Here is a 13,167-nt window from a genome sequence, read left to right on the forward strand (position 1 = left end):
ACTTGCAAGAGGAAGTACCGGTAGCTGAAGCAGGAACAATAATAGCATTTAAAATACATTTGGACAGGTACATGGATAGGAGAGATTTTAAAAGGATATGGACTAATTTCAGGAAAATGGGGCTAACATAGAAAGGTGAAGATAGACACAAAATGCAGGAGTAACTCAGCGGGACAGGCAGCATCTCTGGAGAGAAGGAATGGGTAATGTTTCAGGTCGAGACCCTTCTTCATTTTGGACAGCATGGATGAGATGGGCAAAAGGGCCCATTTGTATGTTCTATTATTCTGTCTGCCTATTGTATCCATGCCAAACAAAAATAATTGTGAACGATTGCCTCATCCCACTTCTCATGGTGAATTCACATAGAAAGGTGCAGGAGGCCATTTGGCCCTACGAGCCAGCACCACCATTCATTGTGATCATGGCTGATCGTCCCCTATCAATAACCCGTGCCTGCCTTCTCCCCCATATCCCTTGACTCCACTAGCCCCTAGAGCTCCATCTAACTCTCTCTTAAATCCATCCAGTGATTTGGCCTCCACTGCCCTCTGTGGCAGGGAATTCCATAAATTCACAACTCTCTTGGTGAAAATGTTTTTTCTCACCTCAGTCTTAAATGACCCCCCCCCTTTATTCTAAGACGGTGGCCCCTGGTTCTGGACTCGCCCAACATTGGGAACATTTTTCCTGCATCTAGCTTGTCCAGTCCTTTTATAATTTTATATGTTTCTATATGATCCTCCCTCATCCATCTAAACTCCAGTGAATACAAGCCTAGTCTTTTCAATCTTTCCTCATATGACATTCCCACCATCCCAGGGATCAATCTCGTGAACCTACGCTGCACTGCAAGGATGTCCTTCCTCAAATTAGGAGACCAAAACTGTACACAGTACTCCAGATGTGGTCCCCTTGTTTTTGCTGCCAAAGTGGATAACCTCACATTTATCTATATTATACTGCATCTGCCACGCATCTGCCCACTCACTCAACCTGTCCAGGTCACACTGCAACCTCCTCAGATTCAGATTCAATTTTAATTGTCATTGTCAGTGTACAGTACAGAGACAACGAAATGCATCCTAACATCCTCTTCACAGTTCACACTGCCACCCAGCTTTGTGTCATTCGCAAACTTGCTAGTGTTGCTCCTAATTCCCTCTTCCAAATCATTAATACTAAAAATGTAATGACAGTGCAAGTTAAGTGATGGAAGTAGAGTTCCCAGTAATCCCGTAGTTGAATGTTACAAGAATGACATTTGCAGTTGCGTAGGAATTGCTTGTCCAAAACCATTTAAGTGAAGATCATGAAATAGCAAAAGGAAAATGAATTCATTTAACATGAAAAGGGATTTCAAAATATTGTTTGGCTTCCCTTTATGGTGCAAAAATAAAGCATGATCTTCACACATAAGGCAACAGAGTTTCAAAGCACATCTCCAATTCGGGAGGTTTCCTAGAAACCATTTCCAGTTCACAATAAAAATAAAAATATATTTTAGAACAATTAAAACTATGATGACACAGACATAGTAACATTTAAACAGTTTTTGATCCTTAATGCTATTCAACAGTATACCAAAGTATTTTGTGAATTTTTAAAACAAAATTAGGAATAAAGGCATAAGCTATTTTCTAAATGGGGAGAGAATGCAGAAATCCGAGGTGCAAAGGGAATTGGGAGTGCTGGTGCAGGATTCCCAAAAGAACCTGCATCGAATTGGTAGTAAAGAAGGCAAACGCAATGCTAGCATTTATTTCAAGAGGGCTAGAATACAAAAACAGGGATATAATGCTGAGGCTCTATAAGGTGCTGGCCAGGCCGCATTTGGAGTATTGTGAGCACCATATCTGAGGAAGTATTTTGGGCACCATATCTGAGGAAGGATGTGCTGGCAACTGAAGAGGGTCCAGAGGAGGTTTACAAGAATGATCCCAGGAGTGAGTGGGGTAAATTATGACGAGTATTTGACAGCTCTGGACTTGTACTCGCTGGTGTTTAGAAGGATGAGGGGGAACCACATTGAAAGTACCGAATAGTGAAAGACTTGGATAGAATGGATGTGGAGAGGATGTTTCCACTAGTGGGGGAGTCTAGGACTAGAGATCATAGCTTCAGAATTAAAGGACGTTCCTTTAGGAAGGAGATGAGAAGGAATTTTTTTAGTCAGAGGGTGGTGAATCTGTTGAATTCTTTGCCACAGAAGACTGTGGAGACCAAGTTAATGGATATTTTTAAAGCAGACATAGATAGATTCTTGATTAGTACGGGTGTCATGGATTATGGGGAGAAGGCAGGAGGATGAGGTTAGGAGGGACAGATTGAATGACCGAGTCGACTTGACGGGCCGATTGGCCTAATTCTGCTCTTATTACTTATGACCTTAAAACCGATTGCAAAGATAAGATTCAAACAATTAATTGGTCAATATTTTCAGATGTGAAAAGAGGATGTTTGTTAAGTATACAGTAAGGGATCTGAAGTTCTGCTCAGGAACAAACAGGATACAGAGTTCCTGAACTGCTTGGATTGGATTGCCTGCAAAGGAGATAAACTCACTACCAAATGAATGGTGGTTTCATGGTGTGCCAAAGGACATGGCTTCAGATTTTTCAATGCTGAGCTTGAAAGATATGTCAAATTGAAGTGAAGTGAGAAATACAAAGCCAGTAAGCACATGGCAATCATGATGTGATGGGAAGTTGCCTTACTGGTGTCACAGATGGGAAATAGGCTGGAGAGGTGGTTGTGTTGGGGGTGGAGAGGTAGCACTAATATTATGGGTGTATGCATGCTCCCCCTCCTCCATGCAAAAAAAAGATGGAATTATATATTTTTTCTCAAATGTTTTAAGTGTTAAGGACCAATTAGGGGTGAATTGAATTAGCACAGATGGCCAGATATAATACCAGCACTCCATCCCCAGTGTAGAAGTTTACAAGTACATGTATTATTCGGAAGAATTAATGATGTGAATGTATTTTCATTGAATCTTAAAGGTAGTTCAGTTAGAAGTTGAAATAGTTCCTGTGTTGTCTTTCGAATATTTTTTTTTTTGCAGCCTTGGGATTTTCTCTGTTGATGTGTGAAAATGAGGAACATTAACAACCACAAAATACTCTTATAAACCTCTCATGTCAGTACTCCAAGAGCTATTTATTTTATCTCTCCAAAGACATTGAAAGCATGAAAACATAGGAATCAATAATATTCTCTCTCTCTCTCTCACACATTTTTGGGTTGTGGTAAGTTTGTCGACTGGTTTGAGATTTAAAAATACACTTTTTCCATAATACATACCATGAAGGGAAGTGGCTGTTTGCTGGTTGGCTAAAACAGTTTGAAGGACTATGTCTTCCTGTTGTGACAACGTCTCACAAGAGTCTCCAATCTTTAAAGGTGAGATCTGATTGTTTAATGTTGACAAAGTCATAGTAGTCACAAGGCTGGAGGTGTGGATGCAAGAATGTTGCTCCCCAGTCGCTCCTGTAGAATGGAACAAGGCAACTTCTCAGCACAAAGCAATATTACTGAAGCAGAATGCTTAATATATGTTTCTATAATATAATCATATGAACGTTAACTTTTGAAGAGACATTGAGATCATGAAAACACAGGAATTAATAATCACTGTTGATGAGATGCCACACACACACACACACACACACACACACACACACACACACACACACACACACACACACACACACACACACACACACACACACACACACACACACACACACAGCAACAGGTTATGTGCAATCACTTTAAGAATACACGATGATCCAACTACATGAAATGAGGGATGATGGCAGTTGGGAGAGGGGCTAGAGATTTATGGGAAGTAGATTAATGGAATAGGAGAGGGAGCCAGAGATGAAAATCATACAGAAGATGAGCCAAGGAAAGAGGAGGGGATAGCTGATAGGAAGAAACAAGAGGATGCTATTTCAGAGTTACATCAGAAACATGTCTGATGGGCAAGGTGTGCAGGGGAAAAGCAGAAACACAGAAGAAATGGTTTTAGTCCCATCATAAAACAGCTCATCTGCTCCTCTCATTTCTTCTTTTCTTAGAGATGAGGCGGGAGATCAACATCTAGTGAAAAGCAATGGAATGATTGTGGAGCACTGAACATCTCAACACAGTGGCCCAGTCAAATATACTGATTGCTGCCAGTTGAGAGTGAATTCCTACAAAGGACTAAAGCTGAAGTCATCTTCAGTTCTCACTCTCGCTCTCCTGTCCACAGTAGCAGTAGCTGTTCAAATCTACAACAGAGTGTGCTCAGAGACCAGCTTCTCATCACAGGTTGATAGACACAAAGTGCTGGAGTAACATTTTGTAATGTCACCATTCTTTTTCTCCAGAGATGGTTTCTTACCTACTGAGTTACTCCAGCGTTTTGTGTCTATCTTTGGTATAAATCAGCATCTGCAATTTATTTCTACATTTCTAATCTCAGGTGTTCAATCCCTTGAAATGGAAGGATTCTTGTTTTAATATAAAACTCTATTCCAAAGGCTTGAACCACAGACAATGCAATGTAGAGCTTGTTGGAAACCAATCTACATTTATGTATCATTTTATTGATAGTGTGGCAGGACAAGTAGCCAACAGGAGAGCCATCCTTTCCCAGAGAAACAATGGAAAATAATTAAATACGTAAAGCAAAGATACCCACTGATGGCTCAGTAGAGGCAGCACAATGGCAGAGCAGTAGAGTTTGCTGCCTTACAATGCCAGAGACCTGGGTTCGATCCTGACTATGGGTGCTGTTATAGAGGTTGTACATTCTCCCCGTGACCGTGTGGGTTTTCTTCAGGTGCTCTGGTTTCCTCACACACAGGTTTGTAGGCTAATTGGCTTCTGTAAATTGTCCTTAATGTGTAGGTTAGAACTAGTGTACAGGTGATCGCTGTGTACAGGTAATTGCTGGTCAGTGTGGACTCGGAGGGACAAATGGCCTGTTTCCACGCTGTCTTTAAACTAAACTAAATTCAGTGTTTGGCCGTTACCAAGTTAACTGATCTCATTCATCATTGTAGGCAGAGGACTGAATTAATTGCGAATCCCGTCAGTTAGACGGGGGGGGGGGGGAAATTGGTCAAGGCTCCCCTCGGTGATTCTCCCAGTGTACTTTCGTGGACCTCAGGAATGGGTTGACATGCGACAATTAAATAAGACCGTCGACATGCCAAAGCACCATTGGTGTGGTAGAAGACTGTACCCAACACCTGTGGGACCAAACTCCACCAACAATTTGGCTAATTTGGCATAAAAATAAAGTCATACATATGTCTGAAGAAGGGTTTCGACACAAAATATTGCCTATTTCCTTTGCTCCATAGATGCTGCCTCACCCGCTGAGTTTCTCCAGCATTTTTGTCTACATTCGATTTTCCAGCATCTGCAGTTCCTTCTTAAATGTCATAAATATAATATTTTAAATGCCAGTCAAGCAGAACGATATTTTTGAAAAAGGTGAAAAGATCGATAAGGAGAAAAAACAAGACCATGACAACAGCAGAATTGATAGGTAGAACCCAAAACATTGTTTTGCCACAAATGCTCATTACCTAGCAGTGTGCTTTCAACAGATTTTTTAAATTTTTACACTTTTTTCCATTTCCTTCCTTTTCTGAAATATTTCTCTTTTGAGCTTTAACAGAGAATTTTACAACCTTAATGAGACACCCGAAATGCCATTAATACATTCCTCATCCCACAAACAGACACAACATGATGGAGTAACAGCGGGTCAGGCAGCATCTCTGGAGAAAAGGAATAGGTGACGTTTTGGGTCGAGACTTCAGCTTTTTGTGTCCATCTTCGGTTTAAACCAACATCTGCAGTTCCTTCCCACTCATTTTACTTCCTCCCACATGTACCAGTTCACCTGGAAGGCTCTTGTAGCATGTTTGCTTTTAGTTTCAAGCCCCTCTTTCCCTTAACTGTCTCTATATTCATCATTTCTACTCAACAGGAAATTCTATTAGAACAAGAGGACGAGCCCATGTTGACAACATTATTTCATTTAAGCAGCACATTCAGCTATAACTGTTAAAAAATGTAAACATAAAAAAGTCCAGCATTTTGAGTAAATGGAATGTAGTTGGCTGCATTTACTTCAGCACCATAGGAATCAACATTATGCAGAGAACTACAAGTACCCAGAAAGAAAAAAATCCTGTTTACACTAGCTTGCCGTGTTAATCATTGCCAACAACCACAGTTCTGTCCTTTCAAAATAGCTTCATATTTTAACCATATGTGCCTTTATTTTCCACAGTGAGGTTGAATCTAACAGAAACACTTTCTTAGTGTCCACATATAACTCAAAAACAATTTAATCTAAATTACCAAACATATCTCGAGCGGCACAATTTTCCTTTATAACTAGTGTACATGCGTTAAAGGCCATCTGAGGACTCTGACAAAAGACACTTTATTGCAACAGAACTAAATGGCAATTGCTTGAATTGCACATTTTGTTTCTTGAAAAATATTTTGACAGCCACCCACTCCCAAACTACTCGTTCTGTACAGACACTGTCATCTCACAAAGACCGCAAGTCTCAGATTGACGATGCAGCTTGTGTTTAGTTCGTCAGCCCTCCCAGCACGTTTGTGAATGATCAGCTTAATCACTCCAGTGTTGAGCAGGAAAACTGTTATACAATGGTGTCCACTTAAAAATGCCCGACTTGAAACACTCAGCAATAGCAGAATTGGAAGCAACTGCAGTGGGATCCTACATATACATTTATTGGTATTGGTTCATCATTGCCACGTGTACGGAGATACAATGAAATATTTTATGTGCTATCCAGTCAAATCATACACGAGCACAATCAAGGTACAACAGGTAGTGAGTGCAAAGAGAAAAACACTACCGTGCAGAATGTGATGTTAGTGTCAGTGTTACAGTTACAGTGGTCGTGCAAATATCAAGTGCAATGTCCACTCAGAGGTAGTTTGGGTGACAAAGATTGCACCAACTTATGGGAGGATTGTTCAGTAGTCTGATAATAGTGGGTAAGAAACTGTTCGTGAATCTGGTGGTAGGTGTTTGTATCTTCTACCCAATGTGAGGGGGAAGAAGAGGGAATGACTGGGATTAAAATTGTCCTTGATTAAGTTGTCCTTGATTATCTTTGGGCTGCTTTCCCAAGGTAGTATTGTGTAGATGTGTTTAAATGAGAGGGGGTGGGGGGTGGGGGGTGGAAGAGAGTAGCTTGGGGAAGCGGGCGGATGACTTGTGCGATGAATGGGGCTCCGTGCATTTCTTGAGTCGAGGGCAATATGTTGCCAAGCCAAGCTGTCATGCATCCCAATAGGATGCTTTCTACAGCGCATCTGTCGAAGTTGGTAAGAGTTGGAAACCTGCTGAACCTCGTTAGTGTTCTGGGGAAGTAAAGGCATTAAAGGCCTGTCCCACTTCGGCAATTATTCAGTGGATTGCCGGCTGTCACGTTCGCGGTACTCGCCTGAAAAACTGGGAACGGGAACGTCGACTGTCAAAGTGGAACACACACACACACACATCGCAAAGGCGGAGGCCAAGGAATGTGGGGGAGCGCTGTGTTAAATTCACACGGTGCAAAGCCAAGGTGATACAGACACACAGCGCAATCAACAGGAAGGTTAAGACGGCTAGCACAGTGTACGGTAAGTCCTTTACAAGAGGGGGGGGGAGGGGAGAAGGGGGGGGGGGGGGAGAGAAGAAGGGGTGGAGACCCTTTTAAGAAGCCAGACAACTTTTAATAAGCCAGAGATACACAGCTATGAAGTTCGGCGGGCATTTAACATTAACGGTCGGTTATCCTTGGTTCTGAAAACTCGTGCTTACGTTTCTTTTCCCAAATGAGCCAATGAAAATGCCTGGTCAGCAAAGGCGCTTAACAAAAACTACCTACGACTACGTATAACTACATGACGACCCCACTACAATTGCACCTACGACTACAGGATTATCAATTTTCTCTATGGCAACCAATTTTTGGTTGCAGAAAATGTTCCAACATGTTGAAAATATTTTCGGCGACCATACTGAGGCCGCGACTAGTTCCCTGAATGTGGGAACTCCTCGCGACCATGAATGAGACTCACCAGAGACCACCAGCGAACATGTGGCGACCATATGGCGATCATGAGGCGAGCACAGAGTCTCCTGCACTCACCTAAAAAGTCACCTAAGTGGGACAGGCCCTTTAGTGTGCTTTCATAGAAGTAGCTTCAATGCGATTGTACCAGAACAAATGGTGGTGATATTTTATGCCTAGGAACATGAAGCTCTTGCCATTTTCCCCTTCACCATTGATGCTGACTGGGGCATGTTTCACCGCCTCATTTCCTGATGTCAATAACTAGTTCCTTTGTTTTGTTGACATTGAGGGAGAGGTTGTCATCTTGACATCACGTTACTAAGTTCGCTATTTCCTTCCTGTATTCCACCTCATCATTGTTTGAGATCCACCCACTACAGCTCGTGTGTTTTTTCGACTTTTCTGGTTATTTTTAGTGTCAAAATGTATGTTTTAATGTTTCACGGCATGTTTTGATGTGGGGGGTGGGGGGAAATAAGGGGAAACCGTTTTCAGTCACTTACCTCGATGGAGATGCATCTTCGCCCCCCTCGTGGCCTAACAATTGGTTTGGTGCGGCCTCTCCAGAACGGAGACCAGCCTAGAGCTTTAAGCAGCAGGTGCGGTGCGGACTTACCATCGCAGAGTGGGCAATGGCATCCTTTGCCAAGGATTGCCAGTGTTGAAGCTCCAACCGCGGGTGCCTGTTGATTTTAACATCATGGAGCAGCGGTCTGCAGAGCTTTTAGCCGTGGATGCGGACATTAACATCGTGGAGCTGCGATCCTTTGCCAAGGATCAGCAGGGATGGAGCTCCGACCCCCGGGCCTGTGGACTTTAACTTCGTGTAGCCGCAGTCTCCGGTAAAAAGCGGCCGATTCAGGAACTCCCAAGCCGCAGTGTTCCGATGTGTGGATGTTTATGTTAAATTCTATTGTGTATTGTGTTCTTTATACTTGTATGGCTGTATGGTAACTCAAATATCACTGTAGCTTAAATGGTGCATGTGACAATAAATGTGAACTTGATCTTGAACTACAGTGGTGTCATTTGCAAACTTGTAAATGGAGTTAGAACAGAAGTTAGAACTGAATTTAGTCGCACAGTTGCAAGTAAATCAATGGGGTGGAAGATTGCAACCTACACGTGGTCCACCCTGTTTCGACTAATGCAATCAACTCGACGTGCACAAACAGAAGATCAAATAGAACAAGTTGTCACACAACTTTAGGCTGTGCACACCACACAAAAGAAGAAGTAAATACAAAGTAATAGACTGAGAACTCATCCTTGTGGGGCATCAGTCTTGAGAGGATGTTTTGTCAGGAAGTCAAGGTAAAACCAGGTTTTAAAGTTGCAAAACCAGGTGCCGACTCCTGGGACCATGAATTTGGAGATGAGTTTAGTTGAGATTACGGTGTTGAAAGCAGAGCTATAATTTATAAATACAAATTTATTGTAGGTGTCCTTGTAGTCCAGGTGCTCCAGAGAAGAGTGTCGGGTCAGAGAAATGACACCTGCCCTGGACCTGTTGCGATGGTACGCAAACTGTAATGGATCGAGTCCATCTAGGAATCTGGAGTTGGTGTTTGCCATGAATTTATGCCAGTGGATGTCGGTGTCGGGCTGCTACGCGGATGGATGTCGGTGTCAGACTTGCAAATATATAGCCAATCGACAAGTGTTGAATATGGTCTATAAGAAGTACAACCCAGTAATTGCCAATGGCAACAGGCAAAACGGGAAGGAAATTGAACAAACATCTTTACCATTTAAGATGTGAGATGTCCAAATGTGCAACTACAGGGTTCTACAGAATTAGAATGACCTATTCCCTTGATCCAACCTCTGCTGGATAGAGAAGAAAGCTGACATTTTGTTGCACTTGAGAGGGAAAATGGCAGGATCATTTGACTTCATTCCCTTAAAACTTGAATCTGAACAACATGGGGAACAAAATAACCTCAGAATTTCCTTCATAACCTCACCAGAACAAGTAGGATAAGAAAATAGAAAGAAATACAAAATCTAAAACTTGTGGTGTTGTTCTGGCTACCTTGATGAACAATAAAGTTCCTCATGAACATTACTTAGGCCATGGAGAATAAATCTGCAAATTAGAGGCATACATTAAAATGCCACAATGGGTTTTGGAATATTCCTTACCCAGGAGGATAGATATTGATTATTTACAGTTGCAGGCTTTTTCCAAAAACGTAGATGAAAGTGAACAACAAAACCACGAGAATACATGCTTAGGTTTAACATTTTTAAGTACCACTGGGAGGCAACCAATACAATTAAATGATCCTCTTTGCTGCTGTTCTCAGGTATACACATGAAGTCATCAAACAATTAAAATGTTTTAACTGCACGCACACATTTACTGTATGACTAATTGCAAAAATGTGAAATATTTCCACAAACACAAGCCTATAACTATTCAACAGAACAGGCTTAGCTCTGCATTCCAACCTCTCCCTCTGTCTCCTTTATAAATATCATTCAATGTCTTTTAATGCATCAAACTCCCTTGGTGGGAACAAATGTAGATTTGTCTCCATCCTCCCAGCAGTTATCCAGTACTTAATCCATAAACAAGATTACACAACTTAAAAGTTTGCTATTAGCCATTACACAGAAACAAATCCATCAGTTAGCTCCATGGAAGAAAACATAAATTGCGTCCATTATTTAGTTTCAACAGGGTAATCAATGGACACTTGCACAATTCATTATAGATTTCCTGTATTTTAGGCCTTCATTGCAGATTTTCTGCATTTTAGAGGGAGCTGCGGTTAAAATGTTTAACTCATCTCCTCTTATTTTTGCTATGTGCAAATTAAGAAAACCCCCTTCCTTTCTCTGATCACCATCTAACTGGACTTCAGGTATGGGAATTGATTTCTCTCATTTGTTTCTCATTTGTATCCCTACGGGCCGCGCGGCTAGAAAGCTTCCCGACGACCCGCGGCTGTGGACGTGGAACGCAGCGCAGCCAAAGGCCTTTATCGAGGTGCCGCGATCTCGATGCCTCCCGGATCACCGCATAGAAGCCCGGGCCGGGGCCTCGTGGGTAGAAGCCTGGGTCGGGCGAAGCGGCCGATGGAGCCCGCGGCTGGAGCCCAGGTCGGCACCACGGAGGCGTGAAATGGGGCCTCGGTGGTGATGAAGGTTCACGGCGGCGGTGATGCCTCGCGGGTCAACCCGCGGTCGATGGTTGATGTGAGTGTGGAGGGGAAGAACAATGGATGCGGCGTGGGGGGGTCGCCATGAGGGGAGAGGGGAAGAACAATGGACAATGGGGACCCGCTGTGGTCGGGGGGAGGACAAAAGGGGAGCCGGCCGGCGTGCTTTGTAACTTTGTCAGTGCCATTGTTGGCTGCTATTTGTATACATTGTGTATGCAAGCAAAGAATCTCTCTGTGCCTGGTAACATGTGACAATAAAGTATTTCGGAATGGCGGCGCGGCTCTGGCTGCAGCGGCTTACCGGCGGTCCCGTTGTTTTGTGTTTTTTGTGTTGTTTATTTTGTTTTGGTTAGTCTAGTTTTTTGGCTTTAGCTTGTGTTTTGGGGGGGGGGGTTGAAACGGGGTTTGCAGTCTCTCCCTGCGGGGGAATACGACCTTTTTGTCGTATTCCCCTTCTCTGCCTCCGTCTGTGCTTTTTCCAAAAACGTAGATGAAAGTGAACAACAAAACCACGAGAATACATATTTGGACCACCTCGAGGCTCTGGAGGCAGAGCACCGTCAGGACTCGCCCTGAGCTCGCTCCCGTGAGGGTGGTCCGCTGGAAGAGGCTGGAACGCTCCCATGAGGGCGGCCAGCCCGAGGGTGGAACGAGGCTCCCGTCGGAGCGGCCGAGCTCGGGAAGGTGCAGCGCTGGCAGCCCGAGGGAGGTTCGGTGCCCAAGTCGGGGCAACCCAGCCCGGGGAAGAAGCGACGCCCAAGTCGGGGCGGCCCGGTCCGGGGGAGGTTTGGCGCCCAAGTCGGGGCGGCCCAGCCCGAGGCTGAAGACGGCGCAGTACTCACGTGAGGGTGGCTGGGACGGTGTTCTGGCGGTGGTGGCCTGAGTCCGGGGTTCGGCCGCGGGCCAGCGGATGCGTCTGCAGGACTGGTGGGCGGCAGCTTCAACCACCCCGGGCCGCGGTGTAGGAGCCGCGGGACTGTTCTTAACATCGCCCGGGGGGGGGGGGGGGGGGGGGGGGGGGGGGGGGGGGGGGGGGGGGGGGGGGGGGGGGGGGGGGGGGGGGGGGGGGTGGGGGGGGGGGGGGGGGGGGGGGTATTGCCCCAGCGCAGAGGGAGAAGAGGAGGGAAGAGACTGCAGACCAAAGACTTTTGCCTCCATCACAGTGAGGAGATGCTGGGTGGACTCACTGTGGTGGATGTTAATGTGTGTTTACTGTTGTTTTATTGTATGGTATTATATGTATGACTGCTGCAATTTCGTTCAGGCTTCGGTCTGAATGACAATAAAAGGCTATCTATCTATCTATCTATTCCTATTCCTGTGAAATGAACCAAAATGGAGGTGGGGCAATCATAGCAAAGATAACAGTGCAGGTCGAAAATAGGACAGTCTGCACCAGGGCAATAAACTTGCTTAATAGGCAGAGATGGTGAATGAGATTCAGGCTGAGTAATGTTAAATGACACTTTTTACTAAAGATGAATGAGGTCGGGTCAATGGTGTAAGTTTGATAAAATACCAAGATGTGAAAGTATATGCACACTATATGTCAAATATAATCTCTAGCTTTATAAACAGAAGAGTACAATGTGAAGTTTTGCACATTGGCTGAGTTGATGGTGGATGAGTATTTTATAGTCGGGGCAGAAGACCAAATACTGGTTGATAGAGATACTTGGTTGGCAAGGGCAAGGTGGGCCAAATGTCCTGTTTCTGTGCCGTGTGACTGACTCTATGACACTGGTTAGGCCTCAGCTTGAATATTTCAGGCAGTTCCATATGTAACACTAAAAACCTCTGGCCTTAAGTGGATTAATGTATCTCCTAATTTTCCAGGAATCATTCCCAGATCACAGTAGCCGACCAAATAAAGTTTCCCA

General features: G+C 44.1%; 1 protein-coding gene across 6 annotated transcripts in view; it reads right to left on the reverse strand.

Moving 5' to 3' along the window:
• kank1a (KN motif and ankyrin repeat domains 1a) overlaps positions 1-13,167 on the reverse strand; it is a 247,433-nt gene that overhangs the window by 23,861 nt on the left and 210,405 nt on the right. For all 6 annotated transcript variants that reach the window (XM_055632821.1, XM_055632824.1, XM_055632822.1 and 3 more), the window contains one exon: positions 3,307-3,492. In XM_055632821.1, the coding sequence (XP_055488796.1) occupies positions 3,307-3,492 (186 nt within the window). The remainder of the gene's footprint in view (positions 1-3,306; positions 3,493-13,167) is intronic.

This window comes from Leucoraja erinacea, chromosome 3, assembly GCF_028641065.1.
Source record: "Leucoraja erinacea ecotype New England chromosome 3, Leri_hhj_1, whole genome shotgun sequence".
NCBI lineage: Eukaryota > Metazoa > Chordata > Chondrichthyes > Rajiformes > Rajidae > Leucoraja > Leucoraja erinaceus.